This window comes from Pogoniulus pusillus, chromosome 23, assembly GCF_015220805.1.
Source record: "Pogoniulus pusillus isolate bPogPus1 chromosome 23, bPogPus1.pri, whole genome shotgun sequence".
Taxonomy (NCBI): domain Eukaryota; kingdom Metazoa; phylum Chordata; class Aves; order Piciformes; family Lybiidae; genus Pogoniulus; species Pogoniulus pusillus.
In genome coordinates this window covers 18,205,678-18,226,981 of record NC_087286.1, presented here as the reverse complement: position 1 = coordinate 18,226,981, position 21,304 = coordinate 18,205,678, and the positions used below count along the sequence as shown (strand labels likewise).

The 21,304-nt window shown below is 43.6% G+C and overlaps 1 protein-coding gene across 2 annotated transcripts in view; it reads right to left on the bottom strand.

Annotated features, from left to right (window-relative positions):
• Positions 1-21,304, bottom strand: part of PTPRN2 (protein tyrosine phosphatase receptor type N2) — a 705,188-nt gene that overhangs the window by 83,564 nt on the left and 600,320 nt on the right. For both annotated transcript variants that reach the window (XM_064162805.1, XM_064162806.1), the window contains one exon: positions 19,299-19,493. In XM_064162805.1, the coding sequence (XP_064018875.1) occupies positions 19,299-19,493 (195 nt within the window). The remainder of the gene's footprint in view (positions 1-19,298; positions 19,494-21,304) is intronic.

Here is a 21,304-nt window from a genome sequence, read left to right as displayed (position 1 = left end):
ATCAACTAACATGTTAAGGAAATCAGTTTTGTTCAATACAGCTCTACCGAAGCACTGTAGGCATTTCCAATGCTCTGATCCAAGCAACCTGCAAAATGCAGAGCCTACAGCTGTTACCAAGACCAGCTCCATCTCTGCAATGTCACTCCATAACTGTTGCTAAAAGCACCAGCTTTAGTCCTAATATGGCAAAGCAAGTTTTCAACAGAAACTGTAGAGAAATGTGATGTTCTTGGTCTAGTTACACTGAGTTTACATAGACAAATAAAAATTCTGTTGTGGCAACTCATTGCCAAAATCTCACAGAATATGCATCTGGAAGAAAGCTCAGTAAATTTACATCTGGCTATAGCTCTGCATCCACTAATGTCAAGGACAACATTCCTGACTGCACCAGAGCCAGGATTTAGTCAGCTGATTGTCAGCCATTTCAGGCTAAAGGTTCCTTTCTTTTTCAAACCTGTCCTATGCCAACCCAGATGTCTTGATCCTATCAGCAAAAAATGTCCAAGGTAACCACAACTGAAAAAAGAATTGAGAAAAGAAATTAATGAGAAATTATACTTTGTCTTTATAAAACACACTGAGAAACTGCATTTCCTCTTCATTGTCTGCAGCCAGTGAATCATAGAATCATCATAGAATCAGCCAGGTTGGAAGAGACTTCTGAGATCATCCAGGCCAACCTAGCACCCAGCCCTAGCCAATCAACCAGACCATGGCACTAAGTGCCTCAACCAGGCTTTGCTTCAACACCTCCAGGGACAGCAACTCCACCACCTCCCTGGGCAGCCCATTCCAATGCCAATCACTCTCTCTGACAACAACTTCCTCCTAACAGCCAGCCTAGACCTCCCCCAGCACAACTTGAGACTGTGTCCCCTTGTTCTGTTGCTGCTTGCCTGGCAGAAGAGACCAACCCCATCTGACTGCAACCTCCCTTCAGGTAGCTGCAGACAGCAATGAGCTCTGCCCTGAGCCTCCTCTTCTGCAGGCTGCACACCCCCAGCTCCCTCAGCCTCTCCTCACAGGGCTGTGCTCCAGGCCCCTCACCACCCCTCAGGTTACTACCATAATGTGTTTTAATCTAGTTTTACTCATATTTCTCAGTACCTGATTACACCAGTGAAAAAGAGGAATTTTGAAGCCTCTTCAATTAAGTACTGAAAACTACTATGAAGCTTTACTAGTAATTTGGCATAAAACACCACTAATACCATACATAATATAGCAGGTGATGAAGGAAGAGTGAAACAAACCAACAAGGGGAGACAATTCTCTGACAAAGCAACTATTCAGCCTGGTTGAGAATAATATCCCTAGATTGTTTCACATAGCTTGTATTATTCAGACATAAATAAATTGCCATGGTGATGGCAGCCAACAATAAAAGAAGACATTCCATAGCTTCAGTTTTATGTTTTCAGATGTACAGATTATCATAAACAACTAAGCATGTCCACAGCAAGCAGCCGTGCTTCAAGTATGCCATATCAGTGGTTCTAAATGATTGTCCTTGGGTTTCTAGGGAAGGATCATCTTTGCAGGAGCTGTGGATGGCATTATCTACCAGATTAGACTAGCATACAACTTTTAGGCAAGCTTGACTGTAATTCACAAGTGCATTAACTGGCAACCTGTGTTCTGTTTACCTAAATTAATATACCCTTGATGCAGCGTATATCTCTGCCTCCTCCTTTCTTAATGCTCTGATAATAGAGTTTTGTAACTTGTAAAAGGATTACTTCAATCCAATCAGCAAGTGCTGGGATCAGTGTGTGTCAGGCAAACACTTACTAATCCTTTTTCTTACAGCTCCCAGCTGCCAAAGGTGCTCAGTGCAATGGCTGGATACAACCTGGTGCGGTCTGATGCAGGTTTCCAGCTCGAGAGGAAATACTGGGAAATACATTGCTTAAATTGGACTGACAGAAGCAGGTATGCTTTTGAAAAGGCAGTTAAGAAAGTAAACATTAAAAAATCATTAGAATGCTTATTATGAAATATTTACTCTACCTGGATCCCTAAATATAGCAACAGATAAAGAAATTCACTCTATGAAGAATCCCTTTGCAAGGATTATCAGCTACTTAATGGTGTCTTCCAGGTCTTAAAATACAACCACCTCCATTCCCTCCTCCTTACCCCTTTTCTTAGATGAAATCTAAATTATGCCTATGAAGTTTCACCCCTGCAATTACTTTGCTTTAAATAAACCTCAACAAAAAGGAGAAGATGATTACCCTAAAAGGAATATAATTTGCTTCCCTTACAATCTCTGTATTTCTATAGCTCCTTCTGTCCAACTGACTGAAAGTACTCACATTACTTGTGCAAGAGAACAAGCACCATTGCTATTTCACAGATGGGAAATGAAAAGGCAGAAACGTTGAAGTGAATTTCCCAGGATCACAGAACATGTTCTTAAAACACTGATTTTGCAGGGCAATTCAGAACTCTGTCTACTTGATCTCTGTTTCATCCCTTTCCCAGGAACTTTTATATAGCCAGGACTAAAGGTCATGAAACTTTTATGAATCCATATATGACAGGCTGGATGGGTGGGTAGAGGCCAATGGGATGAGATTGAACAAGACCAAGTGCAGGGTTCTACACTTTGGCCACAACAACCCCAAGCAGCACTACAGGCTGGGGAAAGAGTGGCTGAGAGCAGCCAGGCAGAGGGACCTGGGGCTGCTGGTAGACAATAGCTGAACATGAGGCAGCAGTGCCCAGGTGGGCAGGAGAGCCAATGGCATCCTGGGCTGGCTCAGGAGCAGTGTGGCCAGCAGGACAAGGGAGGTTATTCTGCCCCTGTACTCAGCACTGCTCAGGCCACACCTTGAGTGCTGTGTCTAGTCCTGGGCTCCTCAATTCAAGAGAGATGTTGAGGTGCTGGAAGGTGTCCAGAGAAGGGCAATGAAGCTGGTGAGGGGCCTGGAGCACAGCCCTGTGAGGAGAGGCTGAGGGAGCTGGGGGTGTGCAGCCTGCAGAAGACGAGGCTCAGGGCAGACCTCATTGCTGTCTAAAACTACCTGAAGGGAGGCTGTAGCCAGGTGGGGTTGGTCTCTTCTGCCAGGCAACCAGCAACAGAACAAGGGGACACAGTCTCAAGTTGTGCCAGGGGAGGTCTAGGCTGGATGTTGTTAGGAAGTTGTTGGCAGAGAGAGTGATTGGCATTGGAATGAGCTGCCCAGGGAGGTGGTGGAGTTGCTGTCCCTGGAGGTGTCCAAAAAAAAGCCTGGCTGGGGCACTTAGTGTCATGGTCTGGTTGATTGGCTAGGGCTGGGTGCTAAGTTGGCCTGGATGATGTTGGAAGTCTCTTCTATCCTGGTTGATTCAATGATTCTATGATCTTGACTGATGCCAAAGATTGCGTCAGCTTAATTCATCATTTGAGACTTTCTGGGAAGCAGTTCTGGTAGTTTTGTTAAAAAGTAAAAGGTCAGAGCTGAATAATAAAAGTAAAAAAAAGTAGTAGGAAAACTGGAAAAATCTGTGCAGATCAAGTCCTTTAACACTGTGATAAATATTGGCAACCAATTCTATCCTCACAGGAAACTGCTGTTTTCTTCTTAGACACTAAGCCTGTTTTTCAGATGATCCCTTCCTCTCACTTAGTTTTTTTTCCTAATGGTTTGAACACCCTACCAGACTCAAAGATATATTTATGCTTCATTTATATGCCTGTTAATGATGCTGTATATGTGAAATAAAAACTTTAAAAATACACTGCTGCTCACTAATGACCTAACTGAAATCAGAAGAGCAAATTCCCTGCATTCTTCCTCTCCAAACCCCACTAACTCAAGCACCGTATTTGGGGCAAAGGTTGGGTACTGTATTTGTTAATCTATGAATCACTTAAAGTCTGTGTTTCTTTTCAGAGCCCTTTTGTAGCCATCTTCATTTACTATGTGTAAAAATTAGCAGGAGATAAATACAGGATTCTGAAAATGTCATGTTTAAAAATAATCTCCTCTTGAAGCGTGGTCAAGTTCTTCAGAGATAATGAGACTAGGAAAACCCAGGCAACTGTGACCAAGTACAGCAAAGTGATACAGCACAAGATATGATTTATAGATAGTCTGGCAAATTATACCTCTGCTAGACAGTGGCCATCTTCAGAGTAGAAAGGGAAATGCTATTTCTACAGATGGAACATCCTTGATAGTGCAAAGGGATAGGCAGTAATACTCTCAAATATGTGAAGTTGTGCCAGGGTAGGTTTAGGCTGGATGTTAGGAAGAAGTTCTTCACAGAGAGTGTGATTTCCCATTGGAATGGGCTGCCCAGGGAGGTGGTGGAGGCACCGTCCCTGGGGGTGTTCAAGAAAAGACTGGATGAGGCACTTAGTGCCATGGTCTAGTGACTGGCTAGGGCTGGGTGATAGGTTGGACTGGATGATCTTGGAGGTCTCTTCCAACCTGGTTGATTCTATGATTGTATGATTCTATGAATAAAAGGAGCAAAATGACACTTAATACAAACCCCTCTGCTTTTCAGTGGGTTTTCTGCTTGCTTGTTTTGTTTGTTTGTTGGGTTTTTTTAGGGGGGAGGGGAAGAAAAGGGTAGTGAGAGTTTGTACAGGAACACACACTGAGGTTAGTATGACAACTGAGAACATGCAATATGAAATCCAAGAGGTGTTTCAATCCACTCTCTATCCCCAGCCTGGCAGTAGCACACGCATAAGATCAAGCAAACTATGAGAAAAAGCACAGAAAGATAAGATTGACTAATCAGCCTTTTCCTTAGAAGACTCCTGTAACAGTCAAAGACAGGAAATATCAAACTCCTTGATCATCCTCAATGGTCAAATCCTTTTACTAAAGATCATTTTGGAACCACGTCTCCAGCCTAGGAAGTTCCATGCTTGCACACTGCAGAAACATAATCCAGTTAGACTAAGTGACAGTGAGGACACTAAACAGTGAGCAAACATTTTTTCTCCACAGAAGTACTTTCAGGAACTAGCAGAGATGACTGTTGGAGAAGACATGCCTTATTTCTACCCTAGTCCTTCCATGTCACACTCAGAGTCACGCTGAACCAACACGCAGCAGAAGACAGCAATGCTGGCCAGCAGAAAGATGCAGCTGGCATCTACCCAGGTCCCAAATCCAGAGGAAGTGTCCCATTTTTTAGGTATCCTTTTATCTATGCTCCCTGAGTTTTTCAGCTAAAGGTAGCCTAGCTCAGTGATTCTCAAACTCTCAAAGATTTCTCCCATGAAAGCACTCAAAAGGGATTGTGAAGTGATGGTAGAAAAGCTTTAGAAGTGTGTAAGCTGGAGACATCCTACCTACTCCTGGGGCTCTTGGGTTTCCATGGAAGCCAATAAAGAACATCACTTTAAAGAAATTTGAGGAAAAACAGTTTAATCCACAGATGAGATATTTGAAGTGACAAAGGGCAAAATAAGAACAAGGGAAAGACAATGTGAAAGAGGACAGAGAAAAAGGAACCAAGAAAAACCCATGGAGGTCAACAAAGAAGTGAAATGATGCAAGATGACACTGCACTGCAAAGAAAGAAAACCAGAAAAACAAACAAACAACAAGCCAGAGCACAGAAAATGAAGAAAATGCTACAGGAAGAAGTGAATTTTCATCGTAATTACTAATTGTCAACATTTCCTCTTGCATTGTTTCTCTCCCTTGGAACACTTCCCTTCATGTGCTGAAGCAAAAAAAAGAAGACACTGAGAAAGTGGCATCAGTAGTTTTGAGTAGACAATGCATGTACAGCTTACTGCTAACTGGAAGGAAAAGGCAAATAAAGAGCCTGAGATTCAGTGCATGTGGGTGATGGTTAAGGATGGATGAGAAGCTCAACACGAGCCAGCAGTGAGCACTTGCAGCCCAGAGGGTCAACTAGAGCCTGGGCTGCATCAGGAGAAGTGTGGCCAGACGGCAAGGGAGGTGATTCTCCCCCTCTACTCTGCTCTGCTGAGACCCCACCTGGAGTACTGCATCCAGTTCTGGAGCCCCCACTACAAGAAGGATGTGGATGTGCTGGAGTGTGTCCAGAGCAGGGCCAGGAGGATGCTCAGAGGGATGCAGCATCTCTGCTGTGAGGACAGACTGAAAGAGTTGGGGCTGTGCAGTCTGCAGAAGAGGAGGCTCCCAGGTGACCTTCTTGTGGCCTTCCAGAATCTGAAGGGGGCCTACAAAAAAGCTGGGGAGGGACTTTTTGGGCTTTCAGGGAGTGACAGGACTGGGGGGAATGGAGCAAAGCTGGAGATGGGTAGGTTCAGAGTGGACGTGAGGTGGAAGTTGTTGAGCATGAGAGTGGTGAGAGCCTGGAATGGGTCACCCAGGGAGGTGGTTGAGGCCCCATGGCTGGAGGTGTTTAAGGCCAGGCTGGATGAGGCTGTGTGCAGCCTGATCTAGGGTAGGGTATCCCTGCCCATGGCAGGGAGCTTGGAACCAGATGATCCTTGTGATCCCTTCCAACCCTGACTGATTCTATGGTTCTATGATGCAACAGGCAGAGAAAATATTTTTGAAGAAAACTGTTATCAATTTGAAAGTAACTCAGCAAATCAGTAGCTGGCATCCTTTTCCATCATAGGGCTAACTGATGATAGCCTCCACACCCTTTTCCAGTGTCTATTTAATATCAAGCCTTTCCAATGTGTATTTAATATCCTCCACACAGCTCTCCAAATATGAAGAGTTTGCTCTTCCATTGTGAGGCCAAAACTAAACTCATAGAATCAAATCTGACAAACTCAGGTACAGAACTCCTTTATACTTTAATGTGATACTTTCATGTCTTAAAAAAGACTAACGAGGGACAGAAAAAGGGCAAAAATATTACCCTTTGATATGATCCTTTCTTCTTTTAAAGGCAACACAATTAATTGTGAGAGAGCAGAACACTGAGATGCCAGAGGATGGAGGTCTACTCTTGGCTCTGCTCCTGACCTTAAGGTTAGTCCTGGTCAAGACAGTTTCTTGTCTGTGCCTGAGCTTCCTAGACTAAAAAGACAAGATAATGATATTGACCTTTAAAAAGAGCTTTGAACCTACTGATCAAAAGTGCTGTGTAAGAGTTGGATTTTTATTATTTTGGTTACTGAAGTCAGTCAAAAGGCCTTTGCTGACTCTAATCAAAATTTCTTCTATTAGGCTGCAGAATCCTACCTGAAAGGCAAAGCTTCTTAAAATTCAGTTGTGAGAATACACATGTGGTAAGTCCATGGCTCACACACATCCTCACATACTGCACTCTTCTTGACTCCCAACAGAACTTTAAATGACAAAATAGGTAATTTCTGATCTTCCAGAGCAAAGAATTAGGCACCATTAGAACATTCACTATGTTAATAGTAATTAAATTCTATCTATCCATCTAAGTATCTATGCATGTATGTATCTATGTATATATGTATGTATGTATGTATCTGTCTACCTACCTATCTGTCCATCTCTGTGTCTACTCTACTCATACATATAAAAGGTGACTTTGTAACCATAGAATCATAAAATCAACCAGGTTGAAAGAGACCTCCAACATCATCCAGTCCAACCCAGTACTCAGCCCTAGACAATCAACCAGACCATGGCCCTAAGTGCCTCAGCCAGGAGTTTCTTGAACACCCTCAGGGATGGTGACTCCACCACCTCCCTGGGCAGCCCATTCCAATGCCAATCACTCTCTCTGACAACAACTTCTTCCTAACATCCAGCCTAGACCTCCCCCAAAATGTAAGTTCTTCTCTAGGTGTTGCTACTGTACACTATATATTCAACAACTGCTAGTTTAAGCTCAAACTCCTTTGATTCTTTCTGCCTGAGGTCTGATTCTGCCTGACCTATGAACTCTGCGCCACTTTTTGCTACAGTACCACTTTTGTCTGCAAGATTGTTGCAGAGGAGCAAGCCCAGGATTACAGATACAAGATTAATTCTGTAACCTGTAATTTTCTGAGTGAACCCAGTGGAGTTCCAACATGGTCCACACAGAGGTAAAGCTCAGAGTAATCTCTATAGGAGAGCAAGGATTTACTGCGTCGATCGTATCTATACACAAAATTCATCTACCCCCACAAATAATACATTAATCTAAGCACTGAAATGATCTCTTATCTATTCTGCTGGTAACATTTGTCACTGGCATCTCTTACATCAGCTTTTCTTTTAACTGTAAGGGGACACAAGCAAATTAATAGTGTTCCTTACCATACATCTCTCCTCTAGAACTCCTGTGACTGAGACCACTGCAAATTCAATGTTGTAAATTAGCACTGCTTTGGTTTTCACCATTTCACTATGTAATTGTAATCTCCTCTTCCTGAGGAGCCAAAGCAACCCTGTCAGCTTTGTTTGTACATTCCTGTAAGAGGGGAAAGCTACAAACATTGCAAGGAGAAGTTGCAAATTTTAAACTGCCAAGTTGTTTTTCATCAATGCTTAGAAGCTGTTTGGATTCTACCACCGCTCATATCTATTTATCTATACTTAGATGAGGATACTGTTACTCTACTGGGCTCCTCAATTCAAGAGAGATGTTGAGGGACTGGAACGTGTCCAAAGAAGGGCAACAAAGGTGGTGAGGGGCCTGGAGCACAGCCCTGTGAGGAGAGGCTGAGGGAGCTGGGGGTGTGCAGCCTGCAGAAGAGGAGGATCAGGGCAGAGCTCATTGCTGTCTACAACTACCTGAAGGGAGGCTGTAGCCAGGTGGGGTTAGGCTCTTCTGCCAGGCAGCCAGCATCAGAACAAGGGAACACAGTCTCATGTTGTGCCAGGGGAAGTCTAGGGAGGATGTTTGAAGGAAGTTGTTGTCAGAGAGAGTGATTGGCATTGGAATGGGCTGCCCAGGGAGGTGGTGGAGTCGCTGTCCCTGGAGATGCTGAAGAAAAGGCTGGATGAGGCACTTAGTGCCATGGTCTAGTTGACTGGCTAGGGCTGGGTACCAGGTTGGACTGCATGATGTTGGAGGTCTCTTCCAACCTGTTTGATTCTATGATTCTATGATACATGATGTATTTGTATAGCAGTATACACGTGGGTATCAAACACCCACCGCCAAATACTCATCTCAAGGCACATGACACTGATAAAAGGACAGGAAAACAGAAAACAAAGCACCAGTTAAAGACATGAAAAGGCTTAGCTAAACAGAAACTAACATTGCTACCAATTGTAAGTATAGCTTTTTTCCATGTCATATAAATATCACCAAGATCTAGGGCCTGACTCTGAGCAGGCTCCCACCTGCTCACGACCTGTGTGCAGAAGCAGCCTTGAGCACAATTTCAGTTCTCAGATTTTTTCTGCTGTGGCATTTTCTGTGGCATTCTCAGCAGACATCTTCACTTTGGTATGATGGATACTAAGCACCATTCTGCTGCACGTTCCAGGGATATGTGAGCAGAAGCAGCTCGACATCAGCCCACAGATGAACAGTCTTAGCTCCCATAAAATATTCATTCATTTAAAAAAAACCTATTTGCACCCTGCTGTCAAACTTAGACAAATTCATAGGGAGCTTCAGAAAATAGCTGTTTTAATAGTAAATGATGTTCCAGAAACCTCTTTCAGGCTAAACACTCTCGTCAAAATTATTTTAATAAGAAAGATTAACAATTTCAACATTAGCTGTTAATCCCCTTTCATTTGAAACTGTGCTGATAAAATTCTTTGCTTGTCATTCAAATAGTAAGTAATAATTATAGATTTGGGGCCTCCATCTCTTGCTTCATTAATAGTAAATTGCATGGAAGTCTGAAGCATGAAGTCAGCTTTGATACATCTCAAAATGCAATTTCCATAGCTTTCCTTAGCTATGTACAATTAATTACAGAGTTAATAAGGGGAATATGTTAATGAAAGGGAAATTATTCACTCAGACCACCTGGTCTTATCAAATTTCTTTAATATGTTTCCTTCTTTCTGTGAATTTGGATGACAACAAAACCACAAATTACGGTGTGCAGTGCTAGTCCTTTACTACTTGTAACCAGCTGAAGTTCACTTAGAGTATGGAAAGAATTTGAGAACTCAATAACTGACTGCATTTGTTTTCTCAACTTCCTTTTTAAGATAAAAATGCATAAACAGCTTCATAATTAACAGACTTTCCAATGCTTGGAGAATAAACACAATGTAGCTGGTAAGGAGGCATTTTTTGGTTTACTTTCTTTTAAGACATGTGGTGCCTCTGCACATATCTAACAAAAGAAGTATAGAAAGATGCTTTCATAGAATCATAGAATCAACCAGGTTGGAAGAGACCTCCAAGATCATCCAGTCCAACCTAGCATCCAGCCCTATCCAGTCAACCAGACCATGGCACTAAGTGCCTCATTCAGGCTATTCTTGAACACCTCCAGGGATGGTGACTCCACCACCTCCCTGGGCAGCCCATTCCAATGCCAATCACTCTCTCTGTGTAGAACTGATTCACTACACTCTGACCACAACTAGAGTTAGTTGCTGTGTGCCATGAGGTTGTCAGATGTTCATGGGAATGTTTTAGGTTGTTCAAACAGCCTGGCCAGAAGGAGGCAAGCTGTCAGGTTAAATCATATTGAAAACAATGCAGTGGTGACTCATGGTCAGGAAAGTAGTTTCTTAAAGACATGTCAAATCCAGACACCAGCTATCTTCCACAGGCATCAATGAATTTACTACTAGCCAGAGTGGGGACAGAAATATTTCAGGACCTGGATACCAGCCCTCATAGTCATTCTTAAAACATAAGGGCAGAGAACAATTGCCAGAGCAGTAACAGGTCACGCATAGAGGAAGTGATGCCTCTGAACACTTTGCTGACACTCTTCTCTATTTTCACAGAATCACAGAAACATTCAAGTTGAAAAACACCCTCAGGATCACAAGATCAGAGGATGTTAGGGGTTGGAAGGGATCCAAGGAGATCATTGAGTCCAAATCCACTGCCAGAGTAGGACAATACTATCTACTGGATCACCAAACTCAACCTAGAACCCTAACTCAATAAGATTCACCTTAAACCATATTCCTAAGCACCACATTCAAACGACCCTTAAACACATGCAGGGTGGGTCTGCAACTGTTGCTGTCTTACAACTACCAAAAGGAGGCCGTAGCCAGGCAGGAGTTGGTCTCTTCTCCCAGGCAAGCAGCAGCAGAACAAGGGGACACAGTCTCAAGTTGTGCCAGGGGAGGTCTAGGCTGGATGTTAGGAGGAAGTTATTTACAGAGAGAGTGATTGGCATTGGAATGGGCTGCCCAGGGAGGTGGTAGAGTCACCATCCCTGGAGGTGTTGAAGCAAAGCCTGGCTGAGGCACTTAGTGCCATGGTCTGGTTGATTGGATAGGGCTGGGTGCTAGGTTGGCCTGGCTGATGTTGGAGGTCTCTTCCAAGCTGACTGATTCTATGATTCTATGGGTGGCTCCACCACTTCCCTGTGCAGCTCATTCCAGTGCCTGACCACTCTCTCCATGAAATTTTTTTTCCTAATGTCCAATCTAAACCTACCCAGTTTCAGCTTGAGGCTATAATTTTCACTTCAATCCAACGGTGCAGCAAGCAGACACAAATAAGAGGCAACTTGTAATTGTCCCCTGCAATGAATAAGGTTTTCTTGGCCAGCTGAGCAATGTAAAACAACATCAGCACACAAATGAATCAGGCTGGGTGCTAGGTTGGACTGGATGATCTCGGAAGTCTCTTCCAACCTGGTTGATTCTATGATTCTAAGATCACCCAGTCCAACCTATCACCCAGCCCTGTCCAATCATGACAGTATTGAGGGACAGCCACTAATTAGAAGACAATGAAAAGATATTACTTTAGTTTCAAACAAATGAAGACTTACAGAAAGGAGATAAATTTACAGGAAAACGACACCTATCACACAGACATACTGGAGGAGGGATGTACTATTTGAGGGTAGTAGACTTCAACCCTATCTGCTTTGGACAACAAATTACCATAGTCCTCCTTCATGAAACAGCACAATACTATGTCAGCCACAAGTGAACTTCACAGATTATTTTATGTCCTTATTTAAAACCGTTTCCACAGCTGCATCGTGGGTGCATATGCAAAATCTGATCATCACAGGAGCATTTTGTCTGTATCCTACACATAAATTTTCCACATACCAGCCAAATTATGGTAGTTTAGTCACAAAACACTGCCAAGTTAAGGCCTAACCCCAGAAAGAGTTGCAGGAGGGAAAGTGTAAGCTTTTTGGTTTTGTTTTTGCCCTGAGGATGACCATAAATAGACCTTCACTTTGAGTGCTGTGTCCAGTTCTGGGCTCCTCAATTCAAGAGAGATGTTGAGGTACTGAATGTGTCCAGAGAAGGGCAACAAAGCTGGTGAGGGGCCTGGAGCACAGTCCTGTGGGGAGAGGCTGAGGGAGCTGGGGGTGTGCAGCCTGCAGAAGAGGAGGCTCAGGGCAGAGCTCATTGCTGTCTGCAGCTATCTGAAGGGAGGCTGTAGCCAGGTGAGGTTGGTCTCTTCTGCCAGGCAAGCAGCAACAGAACAAGAGGACACAGTCTCATGCTGTGCCAGGAGAGGTCTAGGCTGGATGTTAGGAGGAAGTTGTTGTCAGAGAGAGTGATTGGCATTGGAATGGGCTGCCCAGGGAGGTGGTGGAGTCGCTGTCCCTGGAGGTGTTGAAGCAAAGTCTGGATGAGGCACTTAGTGCCATGGACTGGTTGCTTGTCTAGGGCTGGGTACTAGGTTGGACTGGATGATGTTGGAGGTCTCTTCCAAGCTGATTGATTCTATGATTCTATTAAGTTTGCTGAATCAATGAAAGGATTAAGTCATCTTCATTAGCAAGAGCATCTTAATCAGACCATATCCAATACCATCTTCTGGTGTAGCTCACATGAAGGAGGTCCCAAAAATACCACTGGATGTCTTAAACTGCAACTAGTGTAAGGGTGCACAAGCACTGCTCCAGTCTGATGACCCTTCTTTGTAAGTAGAGCAACTAAACTCTAGTTTCATCCTGAACTGCTGTGTTTTCTTAGAAGCTCTCAAGTTGTAGTTCCACTTACCATATCATTTGTTCTTAGGGGTGCATCGTGTCTCCCAACCTGTGAGAGCCATTTTGCTACACCACAGTGAGTCAAAACTCATCTTCTCATATCTGCTACCAGCTCAGAAATGCTCTATAACCTCTATTACCATACTGGGGCTCCTGCCTGAGAAGCATCCCTCAACCACCTTCTTTCCATTATCCTTCTCCTTCTAAATAGGAATTCCTACCTGTGAGACTAAAAATACAGTTAACTGTTACAACAGGTTATCAGTGCCTTAATAGGAGAGGTGAGCATGTACAAGAGGACAAATGTGAGACATCCAAAACCTGCCTGGACACGTTTCTGTGTGACCTGCTCTAAGTGATCCTGCTCTGGCAGGAGAGTTGGACTAGATGATCTGTCAGGGTCCCTTCCAAACCCTAATGTTCTGGAATTCTGTGAAATACAGCAGAGTGCTTCATTACTGAGGATGTGTTGGCAGTCAAAAGACAAGGCCAGCTCCTTTCTGGTAAGGGTTCATCTCTCCTTTCTGCCACTAATTAGAGTCTCAGAAGCAGACGAGGGCCTGGTAACATCCCTTATCTTCATTCTGAAGTATCAAAACTCACCTTTTTTTCATTAAATGGCTTCCTAGCATCAATTCCTGCTTGCTAGAACTGGTACTGGCATTACCTGGATGCTCTCTAGAGACTGAGAAAAGTGTGGGAGAAACACAGTTCAGATAATCACTAAGTTTTGTTTCAGCCACGGCGATGATCCTTTCCTATTACTTTGTGCAAACAGCTGCATAAGCCAGTTTTGGGTCATCTATTTCTCCTAATGTAATGCTCTTACACTTTGTACTCTAGAATATTAATAGAAATATTTTCTTCATCTTGCAACTAAAAGCCTTAGGGAGTGACAGAAAGTGGTTAAAAGTGTTCAGCCAGAGCAGCTTAAACAAAGCTGGAATAAATACCTCACAGCCAAACCACAGACCGAGAGGTAGTCACAGAAATTTGGGGAGTTATTTCTAATCATGAATATGTTGGAGAAAAACAACTGAGAGGGAAGAATTTAGAGGAAAAGGGGGAAAAAAGAAGGAGTTTGAAATTAATTCCATACCAAGTTCAAGAGGAATGCTTGCCTTGATTTAATACTGTCTCTGTAATTGTCATTATTTCCTAAGGACCATTCAATGAGATTAATAGAGAAGAAGGGAGGTGCCCAGACACGAAACAAATCAAAATGGAAGAATCAAGTGACAACCTGCTCAAGAATAGTTTGGCTGAGTTTTATTGATGAACTCTATGCAGTGCATATATCCATTTATTAGATTTATGGTTCTGTTAGTAGAGCTGTTTTCAGCATCTCATAAGGAGAGGTTGAGAGACTTAGGCTGTTTAGGTCGGGGAAGAGATCTTATTGATGCTTAACAGTGTCTAGAGGGTGGGTGCCAAGAGGATGGAGCCAGTCTCTTTTCAGTGGTGCCCACCAAAAGGACAAAGGCCAACCAACACAAACTGGAACACATCAAGTTTCAACTGAACATAAAGAAAATTTCTTATTTGAGGCTGCCAGAGCACTGGAACAGGCTGCTAAGAGAGGTTGTGGAGTCTCCTTCTCCTTCAAAACTCACCTGGACATGATCCTATGCAACCTGCTCTAGGTGAACCTTCTCTAGCAGCGGGGGTGGCAAAGTACAAAGCAGATGTGGGATCCAATCTACCTAACTTATGTGCTGAACTTGTCCTTCAGCACAAACAAAAGAGCAGGCATAGCAGGAGGCCTCCCAAGAGAAATCCACTCTCGGTTGAACTGCCTGGAGACCTTCAGAGCCACCCACTCGCTGCACCAACTAGAAAGGGAATTTATAGATTCAAGCCAAAATTACTTCATTAAGTGCCAGAAATGTAGGTCTAAGAAGCCCAACTTAGGGAAACAAAATCACTCCTAGACACCTTCAAATCCCTTCTGGTTTTCTTGTTGGACTGCAACTTTATTAGGACCTGCCTTGGCGTTTGAAATGTAGATGCACAAACGTGAATGAAGTGGGTAAAAATGTAATTCCAAGTTCTTGCTCTTTCCCTTGCTATGACCCTCTGAAAAACAATTTTTTTTCCCTTGCCAAACCAGCAGTGACTGAAACGAGGACACTGTGGTGGTGCTGTTCATGCTGAAACCAGCCAGTCAGCTCCACAGACACGACTGCATAAAACATGCTCTTCTCACTACACTTTCCTAAGTGCTTGAATCTTTCAGAAAGACAGAATCACAAAGTGCCATATGGGCCATCCTCCTGCTATAAATGTGAGCAAAGAGAATGCAAAAAGGGGGGAAAAAACCCTCTGAATGTTGTTATTGCTGTCCTTCTGGGCCTCCTGAGTCCTCCCTGCTTCCTCCTGCCAACAGCACAAACCACCTCATGCTGCTGTCGGCAGTGCAGAGACATAGTTTTTGCTGGACAGGAAAGGGGCAGGAAGATTGTTCTCTTTGAAAGACTGGTTTCAGTCTAAGTGAGGAAACTGTCCCACAGCCACATGGGTTTCTCCAGACCCTGAGCCCTATAAATGATGAGCAAACTCCTCCAGCAAAACAGTACCACCTGTGCCCAACCACAAGCTCCAACAAACCCAAAGCTGACATCATTCCAGGTATGAAACAGCTTCACCAGAAATGTTTCTGACCAACACTGCCTCTGAGCAAGATTACATGGAGTCCTTCAGCAGCTGCAGACCCATATCATCTAAGCTGCTGTCATTAAATGTGCATTCTGTTCATAAATCAGAAGAAAATATTCCCTGCTGCCACTTTCTATAGTAACCCATTGTTTTGGGGATTTTTTTTTTTGGGGGGGGGATGCAGGGGGAAGTTGATCCTGGCAGCTGACTGAAGAGCCCTAGCTCAGACACCTTGTACTTTGCTGCTCAGAGCTTAAAAATACATCTACAGACCTGCAAGCACGTTCATTCTGAAAAGCATATGGTATTTGACATTCTTACTGGGCCCCTTGCTAATATTTCTCACTCATTTTTAGGGCACTGAGATATTTTTCATAGCAAATATCTACAAAATTGAAAAGATGAGATTGTGGCAGCAGGAAATGGGAGGAACTGGAAACCTTCTTGTGTTGAATGATGTAACAGTCGCAGAGTGGCTCCTTGCTCTCCTCCGCTTGTAGCAGCAGGGCAAGGGGAGGCAAAGCTCATGTCTGGTGAGCCTTTCCTGTGGCTGAAGTCCAACAAGCCACTGCATCTCCAGAGGCAGAGAAATTCAAGCAAATGAGGTACTACAGATATAGGCAGCCATTTCTGAGCAAACATAAATTGGGCAGCTCTCTGCTTTCAGTGTGACCCACAGTGCCAGAAAACATGAACATTTCTGATCAAGTCCAATCAGCTGCTTCAGTGCTGCAGATGAGCCATGCTGAACTCTCCATGTAAACCCAACCTAGCTTCACCTCCAGCATATCCTGAATTTATGGTTTAACTACTTCCCTCAAGTAAACATCTCACTGTCTGCCTGACCCTCCTATTAGGCTTGCCCTGATATCCAGGCTAAACACATCCTTTTGATTCTAACCCATATTTTCCTCCTAATTGTATCACTGGCATCCATTAAGAACAATTTTTCCCCATCCTGTATTTCAAAGCACATAGGCAGACTCCCCTGAATCACTGATTTTTGTTTGTTCAGTTCAGACTAAACAAATTAACTATTTTTAGTCTCTCTGTGTGGTTTGCACTCTCAAGACACTATAGCATTTCTTTCACCCTTCTTTGACCTCTCACCATCTAAGATATAACATATGCAGTTAGATAACTAACACATGCATGAGTTCATCCAGGGTTAAACAGGAATGACTGAATTATGGACACTGAAAACCATAAAAGTGATCTTGACCAATCTGAGTATTTTATGTTTATTTATTGCCATGCAAAGACAATTCTTTCCTGCAATTTTGCAGGAATTCCCAGGGCTGCAATAAGTGGTTCCCATATGCAACTTTCTCTCCTTTAAGTTTCATTTTGTGAGTTTTAAATTTTTCCCAACAATACAACTGAGAACAATTTTGCTCCATTTAAAGTAGTTGAGACTGTTTGCAAATATTAAATGCAGATTTCCGTCTGCACAGGAAATTTTGCTCTTGTTCCTATACAAATGCATTGCCTCAGAACCCTGTCACAGCAATCTGCACTTAGAAAGTCACAGAATCAGCCAGGTTGGAAGAGACCTCCAAGAGCATCCAGTCCAACCTAGCACCCAGCCCTAGCCAGTCAACCAGACCATGGCACTAAGTGCCCCAGCCAGGCTTTGCTCAACACCTCCAGGGATGGTGACTCCACCACCTCCCTGGGCAGCCCATTCCAATGCCAATCACACTCTGACAACAACTTCCTCCTAATATCCAGCCTAGACCTCCCTTGCCACAACTTGAGACTGTGTCCCCTTGTTCTGTTGCTGGTTACCTGGCAGAAGAGACCAACCCCACCTGGCTACAACCTCCCTTCAGGTAGTTTTAGACAGCAATGAGGTCACCCCTGAGCCTCCTCTTCTGCAGGCTGCACACCCCCAGCTCCCTCAGCCTCTCCTCATATGGTTTGTGTTCCAGGCCCCTCACCAGCTTTGTTGCTCTTCTCTGGACATGTTCCAGCATCTCAACATCAACTTAGAATCATAGAATCAACCAGGTTGGAAGAAACCTCCAAGCTCATCCAGTCCAACCTAGCACCCAGCCCTAGCCAATCAACCAGATCATGGCACTAAGTGCCCCAGCCAGGCTTTTCTTGAACACCTCCAGGGACTGTGACTCCACTGCCTCCCTGGGCAACTTGTTTTGAGGTTGGGTAATCTGGGATGTTAATTTTGAGTCAAGCCTTTTAGTTAACCATGAAAGTTAATCTTGTGGATTTTTAATTTCATTGAGGCAAAAGTGAGATAACAAAAGCTGTAACAAATGATCGTCTGTCTTGGGCACAATCCTTCCAAATTGCACTTGTGTATGAGATTTTAATGTAATACTTAATGCCCTCAAGAAGGGGCAACAGACAGGGACAGAGGAAGAAGTTTATTCAGGATGACATACTCTGAAGAAGCATCTAGTTTACGATCCTGCCCTGCTTTTGCTCAGTTTTATAGCTGTCCTGATCAAGGCTGAAGGAGGTCAGTAACTTGGCTGAGGTCAAACTAGCTCTCTGGGTTTTGCTTGCCTTCATTCCTTTCCCCATTATGTGAGGTGGCTTATAAGAGCTTGAAAAACATCCAAGAAGACAGTAGTTTCTAACAAAATTCCAAAGAAGAGAGAAAGAAGAGAGAAAATTATAACCCAAAAGCATGGTCCAGTAGAAACTCACTGGTGAGTCTTGTCAGCAGTGCATAAATACACTAACAGGGACGTTTCCAGACACTACCAACTGGGTTCTTACATTAGACCAACCATACTAATAAAGAGCAGAAATCAAATTTAGAAAGCAGAAGAGCACCTGGCTCATCACCTTTACCATTATCTAACTTCTACTCAGGTAATTCCAATGCACTTTCCAAAGAAACTATATATTTAAAGAAGCAGGAAAATAAGGCACAAAAACTGGGAGATAAATGCTCTCCCAGCATGACACTTTCACTGAGAAACCAAAACAAGCTGCAGCCTGTTCCAACCACTGGAACCTGACTCTAACATATACACAGACCTTCATGTATCCATCTTCTACTCTGACACTGCTCCCAAGCTGTGTTTGGATGTAACCTCAGCTTTCCAATGCAGACTCCATCAACAGAATATATTTGGATCATTTCAAACACGGAAGAGATCCAGTGTGGAATGAATTCAGCCAAGGACAACAAAATTAAGATGAGGCTCAAAATTCAGATCCATTTTCTTTTCCAAGAGTAATGGAAAACAAATTCCTCCATGTCACTAATACTCTGCTGTCTTCTCATCACACATACACACAATACATGAGACAAAGCAGCGAGTTGATCAGAAATTTAGTTGCCCAAAGTGAGGTAAACATAAAAGAAGGGAACAAAGGGACGAGAGAGGGCTTGCTTTTCTTTTAAAGCGAGTGCACAAACAACTTGTATGTCCAAGATAAAAGAACATTCCCCAGAAGAGAAACAAAAAATACAGTGAAAAAGAAATGGAAATAAAAATCCCTTTAGTTTAAATAATAGAAAGCCAAGATTACCAACAAAGCTCAGGAGTACTTTTTCACCTGTGAAAAGATGGGGTTTGTGTCCTTTATAAGTTCTCTCTTTTAAAGCTGAGCAGGTCCCTTCCATTCTGACCAAGCTTCTCATGCCATGACGACAGAAAGACCTTACCAAGATCATGTGCCCGGTGGAGATGTCCATGTTGGACTGGACTGGCTCCTCACACCAGGAGGATGTGCTGCTCCGGGCCGAGGGGCTGGGGATGGGCCCATCGCTGAACTGAGAGGAGACGCTGTTTATTCGAGAGGCGTGCAGGGGCTCCGGGCGGTCGGACGTCTTCACTGCCATGCGCTGGCGGCATAGCTCCTAGAGAGAGAGAAAGGAAGGAACAACCTACGGTTAAGAGTAATTGCAGGATGCAGTCTACTAAAGACATATGATTTACAATATGTTTCCAGGGCTGGAAGTGCTTTCCCCCCCACTGCGGTGATTTCTGGAGGCTGTCTGCTAGGCACATCCACAAAGAAAGAGTCAATGAAATTACTATGCGATGACTACCCTAACCTTTCAAAAGTGTAATTATGACTGCACACACATCTCCTTTCAGATAACCAAAAAGACTATTTTGGAGCTTGACTTCTCTAGCAGATAGCCTTTTTTTCCCCTCCTAATATCACCCTGAGCTCTGTGAAACCACTTTTGAGCTGTGCAACCTCCTGAAGTTAATGGGGTTGCACAGGAGTAATTGAGAGCACTGCTTGGCCCTGGACATGCAAACTCAGCAAGCTCAAGGCAACGGAATTGATGTGCTCTCCAGCACAAATCCTAGTTGATAGATGCCTCATTTCTCTTCATTAAAATAGCAAACTCACAACACTTCCTCCCTGATGTGGGGCAGGGAGGATGAAGAATGACATTAACGAAGAATCAAAGCAGAAATCTGTCACTGTATTGTTTAAGCAGCTTTGGCGAAGGAAGAAAATTCAAGCTCTCACACATGCTAATGCAAGCCATGTTAAAACACCAAAATAGATCACGCTGGGAATATGCATTTACAGTTGCTCCCATGTGCAGAATGCACTCAGAAATACAGAACTCTGGTTAGGTAACAGAAAAGCCTGCTGCTTAAAACCGACTCCTTGCGGCATAAAATCCTGACTCTAACGGGATAAACAGCCCCACAGCCACACTGCCCTTGTTATGATGCTTTTAGAACCAGTTATGTGTGGTGAAATCTCAGACAGTATCATAAAACTCTAATTTTTTAACATATGTCTATTGTCCATGAGAGACACTCGGCTGCCTGTGGCGCACAGCAAGCGCGGCTAGTCCACAGTAGCTGGTCACATTGCACACGAGATGTGCTTACACATTTGGCTCAGATTACTCATTCTGCACAGACAAGTACTAAGAGCCACAGTCTTCTGCCTCAGGCTAAGAAAAATAATACAGTCTGAAGAATTCCCACTGTTGAAATGCCATGGCTTCTGTTTTCTTATTCATTGATAATATAGTTGCAGCCCAAGTGCCATCAGTAGGATGATCTGAAAATCCCCATATATCAAATGCAATAAAACCTTCTTTTCAGACAAGGGTTGGAAATATATTGTTAAGATAATGCTGTTGGGGATTTTTTTGCTGTTGTTTGTTTCTTTTTCTTTAACCTGGCAAACTTTAGGCCAGTTTTCAACTAAGCCCACTGAAACCATCACATTGAGTCTCATCTTGCCACTGCTTGTCAACAATTAAAGATCCCTCCAAACATTTCATAGAATCATAGAACCGACCAGGTTGGAAGAGACCTCCAACATCATCCAGTCCAACCTAGCACCCAACCCTTTCCAGTCAATCAGACAATGGCACTAAATGCCTCATCCAGTCTTTCTTGAACACTTCCAGGGATGGGGATTCCACCACCTCCCTGGGCAGCCCATTCCAATGGCAAATCACTTTCTCTGTCAAGAACTTCCTCCTAAAATCCAGCCTATACTTCTCCCAGCACAACTCTTTTCAGTAAAAAAAAAATTACATGTCACAGGAAAAGATAGCAACAGTTCAAAATGGCTATTACTAACCTCAGAGCGACCTTGCAGTACGTGCTATTTCCTCTGCTCTCCCCAGACCCCAGCTGGAGTCCTGTGTGCAGTTCTGGAGCCCCCAACAAAAGGACATGGAAC